General features: G+C 39.7%; 1 protein-coding gene across 2 annotated transcripts in view; it reads left to right on the forward strand.

Moving 5' to 3' along the window:
* POU2F3 (POU class 2 homeobox 3) overlaps positions 1-16448 on the forward strand; it is a 155752-nt gene that overhangs the window by 24589 nt on the left and 114715 nt on the right. The window contains exons 1-2 of one of the 2 annotated variants that reach the window (XM_068242874.1): positions 4678-4764; positions 5449-5517. In XM_068242874.1, the coding sequence (XP_068098975.1) occupies positions 5457-5517 (61 nt within the window). In that variant the 5' untranslated portion in view covers positions 4678-4764; positions 5449-5456. Of the gene's footprint in view, positions 1-4677; positions 4765-5448; positions 5518-16448 lie in introns of those variants that run through there. The other variant, XM_068242873.1, reaches the window with a different exon arrangement.

Consider the following 16448-nt stretch of genomic DNA (forward strand, 5'->3'; position numbering starts at 1 on the left):
ATTAGATTGTAAGCTCGCAAAGGCAGGGTCCTCCTCCTAATGTTTACTGTTTTTTGTAACAATATTTGTGCTGCTTGGAACTCTGCTGTACATTTGTTAGTTGTATCTATGTTCCCCTTGTTGTCTTATTGTGCTTTGTAAAGCGCTGCGGAATATGTTGGCGCTATATAAATAAAAAATAATAATAATAATACTGAAGGTTGGGGAGGAGGGGGGAGGCTACTGAGGATACCGGCGGTAGATGAATAGCTCTGAGGGTAAAGCTGCCAGACTCAGGCACACTGTTGTGATGCAGCATCCAGAAGTGCCCCCCAGTGTTAGAAGTGGCTAGAAAATGGTTGCAAACTGCATGTGGAAAAAAGGCAGACCCTTTTAGCCAAAAACAAATAAAATCAACAACGCAGTAATAATTCCCGTTACCCAAGCATGTTGCCTAAGGATTTATTTGATTCAGCAATCTCTTTCTAACCTCACATTAACATTACATGTAGGATTACATATGTGTAGGTCATTCAAGGGTTATGAGAGTCATAGATTGTAAAAAAAAAAAATTTGCTTGTATCCAGGTGCTAACCGGTTATACCTTTGTTATTGGATTAAGGTTGTTTTAGAGTGAGATCTTATCAAACTACTTTTAATATATGCTATTATGTTATGTTTTATGTATAGGCCTTTGATCTCTGCCTAGTAATTTCTATGTATATTATGTTTTTGCATTGAAGTTAAGTTGTATTTATTTATCTATTTATTGTATTTATAAAGTGCCAACATATTACGCAGCGCTGGACATTAGTTTAGGTTACAGACAATATTTAGGGGTGACATACGGCAATATGACAACAGGAATACAAGAAAACCAGATCACGCAGCACAGTATGAGTACAAGGTAATGCTTAGTCAGTCACGGGATGGAGCATGGAGATTAGGCAAGTTGGGTTCATTCAAATGCATAGTATGGGTGCACAGTAATGGAGGTGCATGATCAGGTAGGACACAAAAGGAGGAGGACCCTGGCTGCCGCATTCATGATCGACTGTAGCGGGGCAATTCGGGTCATAGGGAGACCAGACAGAAGGGCATTGCAGTAGTCAAAGTGGGAAATTATGAGGGCATGGATGAGGAGTTTGGTGGTGGCAGAGGTCAATAAAGGGGCGGATCTTGCAGATTGTGAGGTTTTGTATGTGGGGAGTGAAGGAGAGTGCGGAGTCCAGGGTGTACCCAGACAGCGGGCTTGAGCGGTAGGGCGAATGGAAGTGTGGTTAACAGTGACATGCACATCTGGGAGGTTCAGGGATTGCCAGGGTGGGAAGATCATAAATTCCGTTTTGTTTAGATTTAGTTTCAGGAACCTAGCGGACATCCAGGAGGAGATGGCTGATAGGCAGGAGGAGACCTTGTCCATGGTAGTGGGGGATATGTCATGGGTGTGGAGGTAGATCTGGGTGTCATCTGCATACTGTTTAAATATCCCCCTGGGAGGACACAATTCATTTTGTTTATATAATTTAGGGACATTTTTAAAGTGATTTGAACTCATGAAATTATTGCCAAATTTCTAATAAGGTGAGAAGACCTAATTCACCACTAAGGGTTCCTGACATTTGCCTCTGTTATAGTGGGGAATAAAGTATGAAATAGTGGGGAGTAGTGGTGTTTGTATTGGCACTTTAACAATAATATGGACACCTGTGTTGTGTTCATATGACCTAAAATATTCTTTTGTGGATCCTATGTCTAGATTAGACAAAAAAAAAACCACAGTCCATTCCATCTGAATCCCCTAAGATAATGATAGGATTGGGTTAAAATTTGGATTGAACTGTCAAGTTTAGTCTTGTTTTTCAAGCATTCTGACAGGTAATGCAAACTTTTTATTGTATGGTCCTCTTTGGAACAAGGAGCCTGCTGAAGGTTGTGCAACATAGATTCAATTGTAGTATTGTGTTGGGGGTTGTCATAAACTGAGACATAGCTTCAAACACTTGTAGTGATATAGTGAGAAGATGACTATTCTATTTAGGTAGTCTGTGTGTGCGTGATTGGTTTTTTCCTTGAAGCAGATAGATAAATCCAGCTGGAGCACAGAGCAGGTCATCAGCCAGGTTAGCCTCAGCCATAGTGAGAGCAGAACACAGAGTATCAAAACTAGCTGAATAAGACAATGTGGACACGTGGACCGATGAGCACCAATAGGCCTACTTCAGGGTCCTGTCAGCCAAATACTTAAATAGGGCTATTGGTGCTCATTGGTCCACGTGTCCACATGTTCTCATGACTGCACATGTCCCCATGCACATTCAACTCCTGCATTGTGTATGGCCAAATGCCACAAAGTGTCACAGATTTTCCACACCTAGCCAGAACCCCATGCATAAGGCCTTGAGCCTGCATAACAACAAGTGCGCAAGTGTGTGCAAGTGGCCACGTCTGACAATGAGTCACTCTTCAGAGATGAATCCACATCTGCTGCCACTATACATAGTGTCTCCATCACACTTTCATCTAGATTGTAAGCTCACGCCCTCTTGTTACTTGTTTTTACTGAACGTATTCTATCAAAACATCATGTAATGTCGAAAGTTTTTATTGCACTATGTATTTATCATCTATTATGTATGTATATAGGCGTGTATTCTTCGATGTTCCTATTGTGCTGTCAATGAACTATGTATTTACTTGTTACTCACTGTACAGCAATAGGGAAGCAATAGGGAAGATGATGGCATGCTAAAAATGAAGAATAATTCTGTCATATTTGTCTAAACGTACAGACAAAGCTGAAAAAACAGCTGTAGTATAGGTCACTCATGCTTAAAGGGAACCCGAGGTAAGAGGATAAGGAGGCTGTCATATTTATTTCCTTGTGAACAATGCCAGTTGCCTGGCAGCCCTGTTGATATTCTGGCATAAGTAGTGTCTGAATCAAAACCCTGGAGCAAGCATATGGTTAATTCTGTAACACCTGAGTCAGCTGAGTCAGCGTACCTGATCTGCTACATATGCTTTTTCAGGGGCTATGGCTAAACGTATTAGAGAGACAGGATCAGGAGGGCTGCCAGGCAACTGGTACGTTTCAAAGGAAAACAAAATATGACAGCCTCCATATCCCTTTAACCTCAGGATTCGTTTAAAGAGAACCCAAGATGAGAGTTTTATGGAGCCTGCTATATTTATTTCCCTTTAAGCAATACCAATTGCTTGGCTTGGCTGTCCTGTTGATCCTTTGTCTCTAATACTTTTAGCCATAGACCCTGAACAAGCATGCAGCAGATCAGATGTTTCTGACATTATTGTCAGAACTGACAAGATTAGCTGCATGCTTGTTTCTGGTGTGATTCAGACACTACTGCAGTCATATAGATCAGCAGGGCTGCCAGGCAACTGGTATTATTTAAAAGGAAACAAATATAGCAGCCTCCATATCACTCTCACCTCAGGTTTACTTTAACTTGAAGACAGCACAATTTGTATTCAGCAATTCATAGTTGCTTGTGTGTAGGAGAATGGGATGTATGCATTAAACTGTGTTATTACATTACGCTCCACTCATTATGCATAATACTTTATGCATGTTATTCAGCTTAATGCATTTTATTGGAATATTTCCCTATATCATCAGTTTAATCAGGTGATACCTTTTGTAAGGTTCTGATTGGTCATGATCATTTTTTTTTCTTCAACCTACGCAGAAAACAGATGTGAGACATTTGTTACCAGCAAATCAGAGTCTTGTCTGGCACCTGATCAAAGTGATCACATGCCCTCCATGTATTCTGCAATCCATGAGATACTCTATTCAGCAACCCAGCATTGATCAACTGATTGTTCTCTCTATCTGCTATTATTATTATTATTATTATTATTAGAGCTAAAGTCTAGATCACAATCTCACAGCATTTGATGCACAATTTTCAGGTAGATCTGATAGTTTCTAATGGTTGTTCAGGTCGCATTCACAGTGCCACGTTGCAAAGCTGCGTTATAAAGTCTTATAAATAACGCAGCTTCCCAAACTGCAATGCTAATTCTATGGACCGTTCACAGTGTGACGTTAATGTCGCGTTGAAAAATGTTGTGTTGTGGTAACTCACTGCTTACAGTGCGTTACCTCTAAATGCAGACGCGTTGTGACTTTAACTTCGCATTAGAACGCAAGTCCCTCAGTGATTATGCCCTCAAAGTCAATCATTTTAGTTTTTAACAGTCAGTGGTTGTTTAGAGTGTACAGTATTTATATACAATTAAAATGTAAAGCTAGGAAGTGAATACGGGATACTTGAAATAATGCGACCCACACCTCTCCTTAATAAATTACATGAGGTCATATGCTAATAAAGTTGAGAAACACAGAATTAGATTTTATATTTTAAATACATCAGAATTATTTTTTTTGTCCATGCTTCTCTTCTGGCTCTTTAGAATTTAGTTTTTTTCTTTTTCCTCCAGTCTTTCTTATTCGCCTTTGAAAAAGTTTAAATGGCCTGAAAACAGCACATTGTTATCATATTCAAATTTCCAGTGACTGGCTGCCTTAGGCTTATGCAAATTCTCCCATTTATCTGTTTAGCTTACCTGTGAGCGAAGAGTTAAAGAGCCCATGGTGGGGGGAGGTAAGATAATTTGTTTAAAATATTCCTTTTCTTGGAGCCACTAGTCTCTCACCTGGGAAAGAGGAATAGTGTCCCGAATGAAGACACAGCTACAGGTCTCATCTGCAGCTGCCAAGTTAGAATAAATCTGAGAGGTTATAAAGCAAAACGTCAGGTGAGGAGATAGAAGCTAAGCAAAGTCTATGGGGAAAGAAGGAACTGCTAAACTTGTTGTTCTGTAGATAGAGGAGTCGGAGGACAAGGAGATCAAATATAGAAAATGTCAGTATTGATGTAGTAAGTGTTAAATATTGATTCATAAAAGTTACATTTATAATTTAATTTTTTGTATAATATACATTATAAAAATAATTTATCTTTTTTAATCATTTTAAATTACTTTTTAGTTACGTAATGAGATGCAATATTGTAACTTTAATGTTTGGCAGGCATGGTGTCACTTTTAAATGTAAAAACCTATTTTCTTAGCGTTATGCCATCAGTAGCGGCTTTTGCTAGCTACTAAGGGATCAGAGTTTGACAATATTCTCCCATGAAAAGCAGAAATTAAATTGTCTATTGCTTCTAGTTTTGTTGTTTCCTTTTTTTTTGTTTTTCCTCTGATGAAGTTTACATTGATGACCTATCTGGAGAGAGACTGCTGAGAAAGGAACAAACTCAAGCAAATTTAAAGAAATGATAAAGGCTCTGCCACTCCCTGCCTGATGAATATTATAATATCACGTGTACTCTAGAATTTGAAAGTCGAATGAATTTTATTACAATTCAATGGTTTTGTTTAGAAATAAACCGTACGCAGTATTAAAATCAGTTTTTTTTTCCTTTTGAAATTTCTCAGATATTAACATGAGCCGTGAACCGGATTCAACAGAAGAGCAGCAAAATGGAGCTGGGCACCTGCAGAACGGTAAGTGTTCCTGCTGATCACACAGACCATTTCAACTTTTTTTTTTTCTACCAATCTTTCTTTTTACTGTATGAAACGACTCCTAATTGTTCAAGACTACCGGTAGGCAGACTCTGCCCAAAACTGTGCCTTTGTTTTTCAGATTTTAATTGTGAACATAATCTTTGGCAGATATTTTTGAAAATGGACATTCATTTGATTGACTTTTTTTTTTGCTTAATATAATCAAATAAGAATTAGTATTTATTTAAAAATGATTTCAAGTCAGGCTCTTTTTTTACATTATTAAGTGGGATTTTAGATAAGCTCATACAAACTGGGTGCCTGTTGACCTTTTGATGACTTTAAAAATAAAATAGATAATATTGGTGTTTACTTGTGAGCTTAGATCTGTATGTAATACTGATCTACTAAGGGAGTCCTACTCAATAAAGAAATGTGTCAGTGAATAATAATAATAAAATTAATATTCGGTTGTTTGTTGACCGTTTTGATGACTGTAGAAATACTGGTGTTTTTATATGAGCTGGGATCTTTTTGCAACTGATCACTGATCTACTTAGGGAGTACTACTCAAAAAAGGAAACGGTATCATTGATTAATAATAATCATTTGCTTATAGTGCTTGTTATATTTAGTTTAGGAATTATTTACTAAAGTGGATTTGCAGTAAAGAGCAGTGGAGTTTAGTTAACTTTAAACATCCAGTCATGTAGATTATTTCCTGTTTTGCTTTGTTTTTTTACCAAATTCCCCTTGACCTTGACTAGTTATTTGAAGTGAACGCAAGTTTTCCGCACTGCAAAACCCCTGTTTGTAAATAATGAATACTAAATTTAAACATAGACTATTAATGTTGTGACTCAGAATTGTATGTAATATACAGTATATATATACTGTATATATTACTATCAGTAGTTTTCCTGTTGATAAGGAGCTTCTATTCCTTGGAAAGGCGGATGTTAGTTATGTTCTCACCTCATGTTAGTTGAGATCACGGGGCAGGTAAAGGGCACACACACAAATGGTGAGCGCCTGACATTCTTTCTTTACATTTGAATGGAAGCTGTACTGAGAGTGGCATGTCACTAGTAACAATGGCTGGTTATAGAAAAAAAAAAAGAAAACCAAGGCTTCCAATGTCTTTAGAGCTGTATTTACTTTGTGCAGTCAGTCCAGAGCAGCCTTCATAGACTATACTATTGTATACAATATACTATAAAAATGCTTTTCTATTTGTAAGCCAAGGCAGAAAAATTACCCCCCAAAATCTAGAAAAATGTTACTTTACTTTGTTACTTTTAGTTAGTTTTAGGCTTTGATTGCTGTCTTTGTCCCATGTGAGAGAATTCCCTTTACTTTTTGCTCTAATGGCAATAGATGCAGCATTCTTGTTAAGTTTTATTGCTGTCCCCATTTCCTGCCTCCTGTGATAGCAGCATAGATATGGAAACCAAGGAGCTCCATGAAGGCAGGCAGGGGTGTAACTACAGGGGAGCAGACCCTGTGACTGCAGGGGGGGGGCAGAGCTGTAAGGGGGCCTCAACTACTATTTCACTCCCTATGATAAAGGGGTCCATCCTTCAGATCAGGTGTTTTTGTGGCTACACTTGTTATGGGTGTGAAGATTATGATGGCCACACTTGTTTTATGACCCTTGTAAGATAGACTTCAATGCTGTGAGGGTCACCAGAGGTAGGCAAGGAAAAGGGTGTGCACATTGGGGGGCTCTATCAAAGTTTAGCCTGGGGGGCTTCATGATTTGTCGTTATGCCCCTGCATGGAGGTCTACAGTAATAAAGTGATAGGAGAATTTTACTGTGGGGACAAACAGAGCAAAAATACCCAACAGAGGCTCTCCATTCCTTTTGTTCTATCCAAAAGTAACCTTTTTTTTTTAACATGGTGTTAACTTTAAGTCTATGGCCGGGGACCCACTAGCAGCGCTTTTCTAAGTGCTAGTAATTTGAAAAGCTCTTGCTTATGTAATGCTTTGGGTGTTTTTTATTTTTTAATCACATCCCTCAAGTGGGCTCATTCACGCAGCATTACATTAGCAAGAGCTTTTAGAATCTCAAGTGCTTAGAAAAGTGCTGCTAGTGGGTTCCAAGCCTTACACATAATTACTGTTGCTATCAATATCGGCCTCAATTCACTAAGCTTAACTCCTGTCTTTAATAACTCCTCAGAGCTGTTTTACAGTTATCACAATTATATCACCATGGTGATAACTGTAAAACAGCTCAGAAGAGTTATTAAAGACAGGAGTTAAGCTTAGTGAATTGAGGCCATGCCATTTTGATAATGATGCACCATGTAGTTGCACTGCTTTGCTTTATCCTACAAGGTTTTCATAATCTTTGCCATGATTCAGAGACATTTTCTCTGGAGTTTTTTCCGGGATGATTTGCCATCTTACAAATTCATTTTAGCCCCTAGCAAGTGAAAAAGTACTAAAGAAAAATAATGTTAGACCTAAGTTAATAAGGAAAACTTATTTTAATTTTTTTTTTTTTTTTTTACTTTTGGGGGTCTCGAAAATCTATTATATTGATAAGGTGAGATAATGGAGGAGAAAAAGAAATTGAATCAGGGCCTTGTAGTCAGGTATTCACCACCTTTTGTATATTGATATAATGTAGGTTCTTTCTAATTATTATTATTTACAGCAACTTGATCATACTACATTTTCTGACATTAGTTGTTCAAAATACATTAAATCTTTTTTATTAAAGGATATACAAGGTGACATGTGACATGATGAGACAGACATGTGTATGAACAGTGCCAGGCACCCAAATAACTATGCTGTATTCCTTTCCTCTTTCTCTTTCTGAAAGAGTTAATGTGCCCATACATTAGGCGACTTGGCGGCCGATCGACTATACAATTCGATTATTATAATGAAATTTGATGAAAATCATTGCTGCCAAGTGCGTGCCCGACCAAAAAAGCGACCAATTTTGGGACAGAAATTCCTCGCTTTGTCTATGGTGCATGCTGCAAGATGTCAGGCCAAAGTTGGTCGGTCGGGTTTTGCGGCGGTATGGCGGCGATATCCAAGCGGCGAGATGGCGAAATGTATAAATGTGCCCCCGTGTGCATTTATACTTTACCTGTCCTGTTGCAGCCTCCGCGCGGTGTCCCGTAACCTCCGGGTGCCTCTGTACACGCTACTGGCCGTCAGATGCTATGCGCCAGTAGCGCATACGGAATACTGCCCGGAGGTTACGGGACGCCCGCGGAGGCTGCAACAGGACAGGTAACGTAAAAATGCACACGGGGGCACATTTATACATTGGGTAAGGGGGGGCAGTGGCAGTGCGGGGGCAGCAGGCTCAGCCGATTCCCTGAAGATTTCATGCTGAAATCGGACGGTAATCGGCCTGTAGTGTAAGGGCAGAATTGACAAGAGACAAATTTATCTCTAATCAGATTCGATTAAGAGATAAATTTGTTTCTTTGTCGAATCCACCCATCATCTTTAGGTCTATGGACACCTTTAACCTCCCTGGCGGTTTATTTATTTTGCCAGGGAGGCTGCAATGTGTTTTTTTTTAAATTAAAAAAAAAATATTTCATGCAGCCAACTGAAAGTTGGCTGCATGAAAGCCCACTAGAGGGCGCTCCGGAAGCGTACTTTCGATCGCCTCCGGCAATCGAAAGTAACAAGATAGGCCGCAATGAGCGGCCTATCTTGTTTCGCTTTCCTCGTCGCCATGGCGACGAGCGGAGTGACGTCATGGACGTCAGTCGACGTCCTGACGTCAGAGCCGCCCGATCCAGCCCCTAGCGCCGGCCGGAACTGTTTGTTCCGGCTGCGCTGGGCTCGGGCGGCTGGGGGGACCCTCTTTCGCCGCTGCACGCGGCGGATCGCCGCAGAGCGGCGGCGATCGGGCAGCACATGCGGCTGGCAAAGTGCCGGCTGCGTGTGCTGCTTTTTTCAGAATGGAAATCGGCCCAGCAGGGCCTGAGCGGCGACCTCCGGCGGCATACCCCGAGCTCAGCTCGGGATTACCGCCAAGGAGGTTTAACATCAGGTATGCGAGTGACAGTTTCTGTCCAAGTCAGACTATACTGTAACCATCACTGATAAAAAATTACAATCATAAAACTTTCCTAGCAGAAAATGGCTTCTGAGAGCAGGAAATGGATAAAACTGGTCAATAGTTCATAGATTTGAGCAGAGACAATTAATGAAACAGTAAAAACTTAAAAAGTAGATAAAATAAAACTGTGGGATATCTTTACACTTGGGGGGGGACCTTCAGTTGTTGCGATACTGAACGACTTTACCACCCGATCGAGTCCCTCTAGGGTTTTGCCACCATTCCCATTCAATCAATTTCGGCTGGAAATCAAATGAAAGATCAATGAGGCGACCATGTTATGGCACAGATTGTCTTCAGATTCTATAAAATTATTGAATCGAAGGGTCGATCTGGCCCCAATATTGAGTAATGTATAGCCACCTTTGAGCGTCAAGTTAAACATTACTCAGATTTAGGACTGAGATTTGCAACTCTTCAACACAAAATAAGATTAGGAGATGTCAGGGAAGCTCTGTAAAGAATTAGTTCCACAGATAAAATTACATATATATAATTATTTTTCAATTTTGCTTTGCTTCAACAGCTCACTGGGCAGTGTGGGCACATCTTAGATCTGAAGTCATATGTGGCCTGCTGCAGACAATATTGGTGGGAATGAATGAGGAGGCAGTTGGGGGGGGGGGGGGGGGGTTACTGAGGTGAAAATGAGGATCTGTTGGGCTTTGAATAGAAATTCTGCCTTTGAATAGAAATTCTGCTTTGTTAATGTGCAAAAAAAAAAAAAAAAATGTCATTCCAGAGTGTTTCTAATAGAAATGGGTAGATAGGAATGTCAGTGTTTACTCTCAATCAGTGAATAAGACCAGGTGCTGATGATGAGTAGAAAGGGTCAATGAGATACTGATCATAATGTCTTCCATGCCTGTTTTATGCAAATTCTATTGCACCTTCCTGACGTGTTTGATTGTATAATTTCCAAGCAGCATACCATTTTCATTACATTTGCATGCAAGCTGGAATTATCAATATCTCATTGACCATGTGTACAGAGGTGGCACCATCTTGAAATTTTGGGGTAGAGGGGGGCACAAAGTCTGGCTAGAGGGACTCATTTGGGTGATCAGAATCGATGTTTGTATGGTGAGCTTTAGATAGTTTTGCCTAACTTAGGTGATACAATTAAGGCTAACTAGTTCAGCAATGATAGAAAACAAATGTAAACATCACAAACAGAGCTAAGAGGCTTTTGAGCGGAGCAGATTGTCCAAATGTTGGTGTTAATATGGAGGAAAAGTTAGCTACTGATGTACTTGGCTAGTTCGCTGGTATGCACTAATCCTTGCTTTCTAACAAGCTGCTCCAGTGTGGACAGATCACAGACAAATCATTCCAGCCACCAGCCTGTGTCTGACGATTCTACAAGCAAGGGGAGGAAGAAGAGGCAGGAGGGAAAGGAACACTGTGTGTGTAATTCCCTATCTTAGTAGCTAAGCATTGCTGAAGACTAGAGTGTGTATTTTACAGACAGGATGTTTTGAATCCGTATAATACATATTGGCTAATTTAAAAGAAAAGCAGTAAGCTTTCAGCTAGTAAACATTCTTTAGACTCTATCCCTGTTGACTGACAATGTTAGAATTAGAACATAAAATCAAAAGGAGGTAGAGGGAGTTTTGTGCAAATATAAGTGTCATCCAGATATATTACATAATTACAAGAGATCTTGCAAGGACTGTAATGTATCTAGGGAGTAACAACGGCTTCTGCCCTGTGCATCAAATTACACATTTGGAGAGTCTACGAGCAGTCTGATGGCAACTGTTCTCCAAATAAAGTAGTGTTGAAAAGGTTTCAAAGAAGTGTGTATGCTTACTGTCAGACTTAAATTTTGTTAACTGGCTGCAAATGGAAAGATCATTTTTGATAACATTAAATTGCAGGAAAAAAAACATGTAGAATTGATCTGTATTTATGACAACTTTGTAACATAAGTGGATTTTACTTCAAATTGTAAACTTTTTGTAATGGATTTTGTGTTTATTGCATGCTGTTAGATGGAAAAGTTTTCAATATTTGCATTGCCCACACTACGGCATAGTAAAGATTACTGTGAAAGCTAGTGAAGGTATTGGTCTAGTGTAGGTTTTGGACTAGTCCATCTCTTCCTGGGGATTCTCAGGGATTTATTTATTTTCAAAAGCACTTAGTGAATGGCAGTTGTTCTGTCCAACTGCCAAACAACTGTGTAGGGAGTAGGGAAGCTAGCCAGCATCATTGTTTAAATCCTTTTTAGGGAATATCTTCATAAAGAATAAAAGTCATACTGAGAATCCCCTATGAAGAGGTGGACTAGTCCAAAACCTGTCGCATCTGTCAGGTTTCTACTACCTACTGTAAGTGACAGCAACATAGGAGAAAAGTAATTTATGGCTCATTTTACTCTGGAAAAAAACATATTTCTTATTTGTCAATGTTTGCACATATTTTAAATTTTACTATTGTTTTACCATATTGCCTCTTTAAAGTGGATCAGAGATAACATTTTATTCCTTGCATAATTGTGTTCCTTTCATATAGTTTATAGGGCATTCCTCAAGCCAAATACTTTTTTTGTTTTGTTTTAATACTCTAATTCCCTATAAACTAAACAAGCCAACAGCTCCTTTTGTGCCTTGGCACTGTAGCAAGGGCTTATGGGAGCTCAGTCTGGGCAGGAGGAGGAGGAGGAAGTTACTACCCATTGATTTCAGAGGCAGAGGGGAGGAGGAAGGAGGAGAGGGGACTGAATTTACACACAGGCAAGCTGATAGCATCTCCAGCCCTCAGCCTGTGACAATTTGACAAACAGAACATGGCTGCCCTCACTGTATCACAGGGATAAATAATCATACACTTTTGAAGCTGTTTGGAACTAAATATGCTGTGTAAACTTTAGATAAGATATATAGACAAGTTACTTGTTCTAGTTAGTTTTTCATCTCGGATCCGCTTTAATATTGTAAAAAATAAGCAATTTAATTATTTGTTATTTTCACGACAGTTTCTCTTTAAATATAGGGTTTATATTTACAAATTGTCACATTCTGGTTTTTATTTGCATTTTACACAGCGTGCCAAAGTTTTTGGAAACTGGGCTTTGTGTCTGTAGTGCGTTCTTTGGAAGGTTTGCAACATTTGACATGTATGCAGTCTCAGACATAGAAACATACACTGAAGACTATCATAAAATGTAACAATTCTATTCTGCCCTGCAGACTATTGTATGTATGTTATTTACTATCGCTATTTGATTATGAAAACCATGTTTCCAGTGCATACTTTGGCTACATAGCATTAGTCACCTGCTTCCCATTCTGTTGACATTTCCCTGAAAAAGGCTCATTATATTTTTTTGAAGAGGCATTTTTACCTATGATATTCTAATATTGATAAAGAAAAACTTGTTTTTTCCAATTTTGAAATTCAGTTAGTTACAGTGGGATGCGAAAATTTGGGCAACCTTGTTAATCGTCATGATTTTCTTGTATAAATCGTTGGTTGTTACGACAAAAAATGTCAGTTTAATATAAAATCTATTCTACAACTTGTCACAGTTAAAAGGTTACCCCATATACAGTGGGATGCAAAAGTTTGGGCAACCTTGTTAATTGTCATGATTTTACTGTATACATCGTTGGTTGTTACGATAAAAAATGTCAGTTAAATATATCATATAGGAGACACACACATTGATATTTGAGAAGTGAAATGAAGTTTATTGGATTTACAGAAAGTGTGCAATAATTGTTTAAACAAAATTAGGCAGGTGCATAAATGTGGGCACTACAAAAAAGAAATTAAATCAATATTTAGTAGACCCTCCTGTTGCAGAAATTACAGCCTCTAAACGCTTCCTGTAGATTTCAATGAGAGTCTGGATTCTGGTTGAAGGTATTTTTGAACCATTCCTCTTTACACAAATCTCTAGTTCATTCAGGTTTAATGGCTTCCGAGCATGGACAGCTCTCTTTAACTCACACCACAGATTTCCAATTATATTCAGGTCTGGGGACTGAGATGGCCATTCCAGAACGTTGTACTTGCTCCTCTGCATCAATGCCTTAGTGGATATTGAGCAGTAACACACCCAGGGAAGAACTGTATTAGAAGGGGGCAATCTGAAGGCTACACACCCCAAGATTGCATTGGAAATCTGATCCAAGTGTGTGGTACACATCAGATAGATTCCTGTCAGATTCGACTTGACAGGCATCTGACAGAAATCTATCTGATGGTCGACTCTGCTGCAAATCTATAAGTGTATGGCAACCTATAGTTGTATGTCTGTCAAGTTGTCAGCACCTTATCTTTTTTTTATCTCCAGTTGTATTGTGAGGTAATGCATCAGATGTGGTTCTTGCTGATGTCCCTCCTTCTATCTTGTTTAGGCTGCCATACACTGGTCGATTGCCACCAGATCGACCAGCAGATAGATCCCTCTGTGATCGAATGTGATCAAAGAGGGATCTATTGGCTGACTACACTGCAAACAGATTTTGAATCGATTTCACAATTTGTGGAGCTGCCTCTTCCGGCTATTGCTGGCGGGAAAATTACGGTGTCCTACTACGGCCTACGGTGGTGCCGGCTGTGGCCAAATCTCCGGCACTGTTTTTATAGCGATCCTCCCTGATGACCCCTCACGCACAGAAGCTGGTAACAAGCAAGGAGAGACCCCAAAAGTGTTGGCATCTCCTCTACACTAGCAACACTATGCTTGTCAGCAGTGGGAAGTGCCTTGCATGAAGTCTCGTACCCACCACGCAATTTGCTATGCTAACAATGGTTCTTTACTAAAATAAAATCTATTCTATCGCTTCTTTTTACATTTAAAATGTTTGTCACAGGCTTTTACTGCCCTATTTCTGCCGGCCTGCCTTCCGGAGAAAGAGCAGACAGAACTGGCAGATAACGATTGCAGTAACTAGCAGTAGCAATAGGCAAACAAAAAGACAATGGCCTCAATTCACTAAGATCATGCTCTAGATTATAAGGCAAGAGAAAACTTACCTCCACACGTGAGAGAGTTATCTTACCTCTTCATTCCTTAAGTTACCTCTCCTGTAGTTAATTTACCTCCTCTGTAGTTAATTTACCTCCTCTGTAGTTAATTTACCTCCTCTGTAGTTATTTTCACACGCAGTTAATTAACAGCCTGTCTTTAACTCTGGAGTTATTTTAACGATTGGAGAGTTAATTTAAAGACAGAAGAGTTAACTTTAGGCTTGCCTGAGGTAAAATGTTTCCTGAATACTACATGCCTTATCACCATGGTAACAACTCTAGAAGAGTTATTAAAGACAAGAGATAAGCTTAGTGAATTGAGGCCAATGTACTTCAAAAGGTTTAGACAGTCACATTTGATTACATTCGCACCTTCTCATGGATAAAGGGAAGAGGAAAGGGAAGAGGAAAAATAGCAACTTCTACAGCTTTTATAAGCCAGGACAAACTGTAGAAAAAGAAAGCTGCTTGGTTCCCATTAAGAGAGACCTTGGCGAACGCTGTAACCCCTCCCCTGTTTATTATTGGTTGCCACACTAAGACTCCAAAGAGTCACCATGTCTACAAGCAGTGGGTCATCCCCCCAAATGTCCCCAATGCTGACAGGTATAGGATTGCTGGCAAATATGGCAAGGGGGACCTATTTTGAGATATGTGAAAGATCTTTTTTAAACATAGGAGAGTTAGGAATAAAGAATGTGTATAAGGTAATTTCTGAGCCCAGGGTTATCTTTATACCAATGATATACAAATCATGTTGAAACTTGATTATACTGTATTGTGCATGACTTGTAAGCCTTGTTATTTATTGAGAAATATTGGGTATAAATGCCATGCAACTCTTTCTGGCCTAGTTACATAAGCAAGTGCAAAGTGAAGATTATTATTTACATTCCATGAACATCATTCATACCAGAACCATTGTTTGTACAGATGACATTTATGTTGATTTGTATGACAGTAGCATAACACAGTACTACTATAAACAGTGAATATTTAGATAAGCTGCAGATTTTACCAGTAAAGGCAAAAGTACTTTGAGATTATGTCAATATTATATTAATAGGAAGAGTTACTTTCTGACTGTATAATAAAAGTAAGAGTATCAAATGATTGAATAAATAGAGATGGCCCGAACAGTTTGCCGGCAGACAGTTTCCGGTGAATTTCCGCTGTTCGCTGGGAACGGCGAACATATGGCGTATTTGAACCGCACTCTATACATCATCAAGGAGGCAAACTTTGACCCCTTACCTCACAGTCAGCAGACAAAGGGCAGCCAATCAGCTAGCACCCCCTCCTGGACCCCCCACCCCCCTATCAAAAAGCAGTTGCAGTGGCCATATTGGATACATTCTCTGCTGGCTGCTGACTGTTAGTGAGAGCAAGGTCAGACTTGCTGCAGATAGGTGGGGAAAGCATTAGCTAGGCCTGTGTTCTTGTTCCTCACTTGCTGTGAAAGCACCCCAAACCAGCCTTTTGAGGGCTAGCACATCGGTCTCCTGTGTTTTTTGTTGTTGTGTGTGTGTAACGCTCCACAGCCCACTGACACCCAGAGCTGTGTGCACACTACTGCTGTTGCTGCAATAAGTTGCAGGCACAGTACCACGCCAGTGCATTATTATTTCACTGTATTCTGATAGTTCTATTGCATTTCTCTGTGTGTGACACTCCACAGCCCACTGACACCCAGTGATGCTCAGATACCCCCAATCACGAATTCAAGTAAATCCAGCCATGGCAGAATCGAAATATGGATACGCCGTGATCGTGATCCGGATTTGAGTCGGAGCTCCGAATTCGACTTGGATTTTAGCCGTGATTACATGTGGATTT

Source organism: Hyperolius riggenbachi, chromosome 6 (assembly GCF_040937935.1).
Source record: "Hyperolius riggenbachi isolate aHypRig1 chromosome 6, aHypRig1.pri, whole genome shotgun sequence".
Taxonomy (NCBI): domain Eukaryota; kingdom Metazoa; phylum Chordata; class Amphibia; order Anura; family Hyperoliidae; genus Hyperolius; species Hyperolius riggenbachi.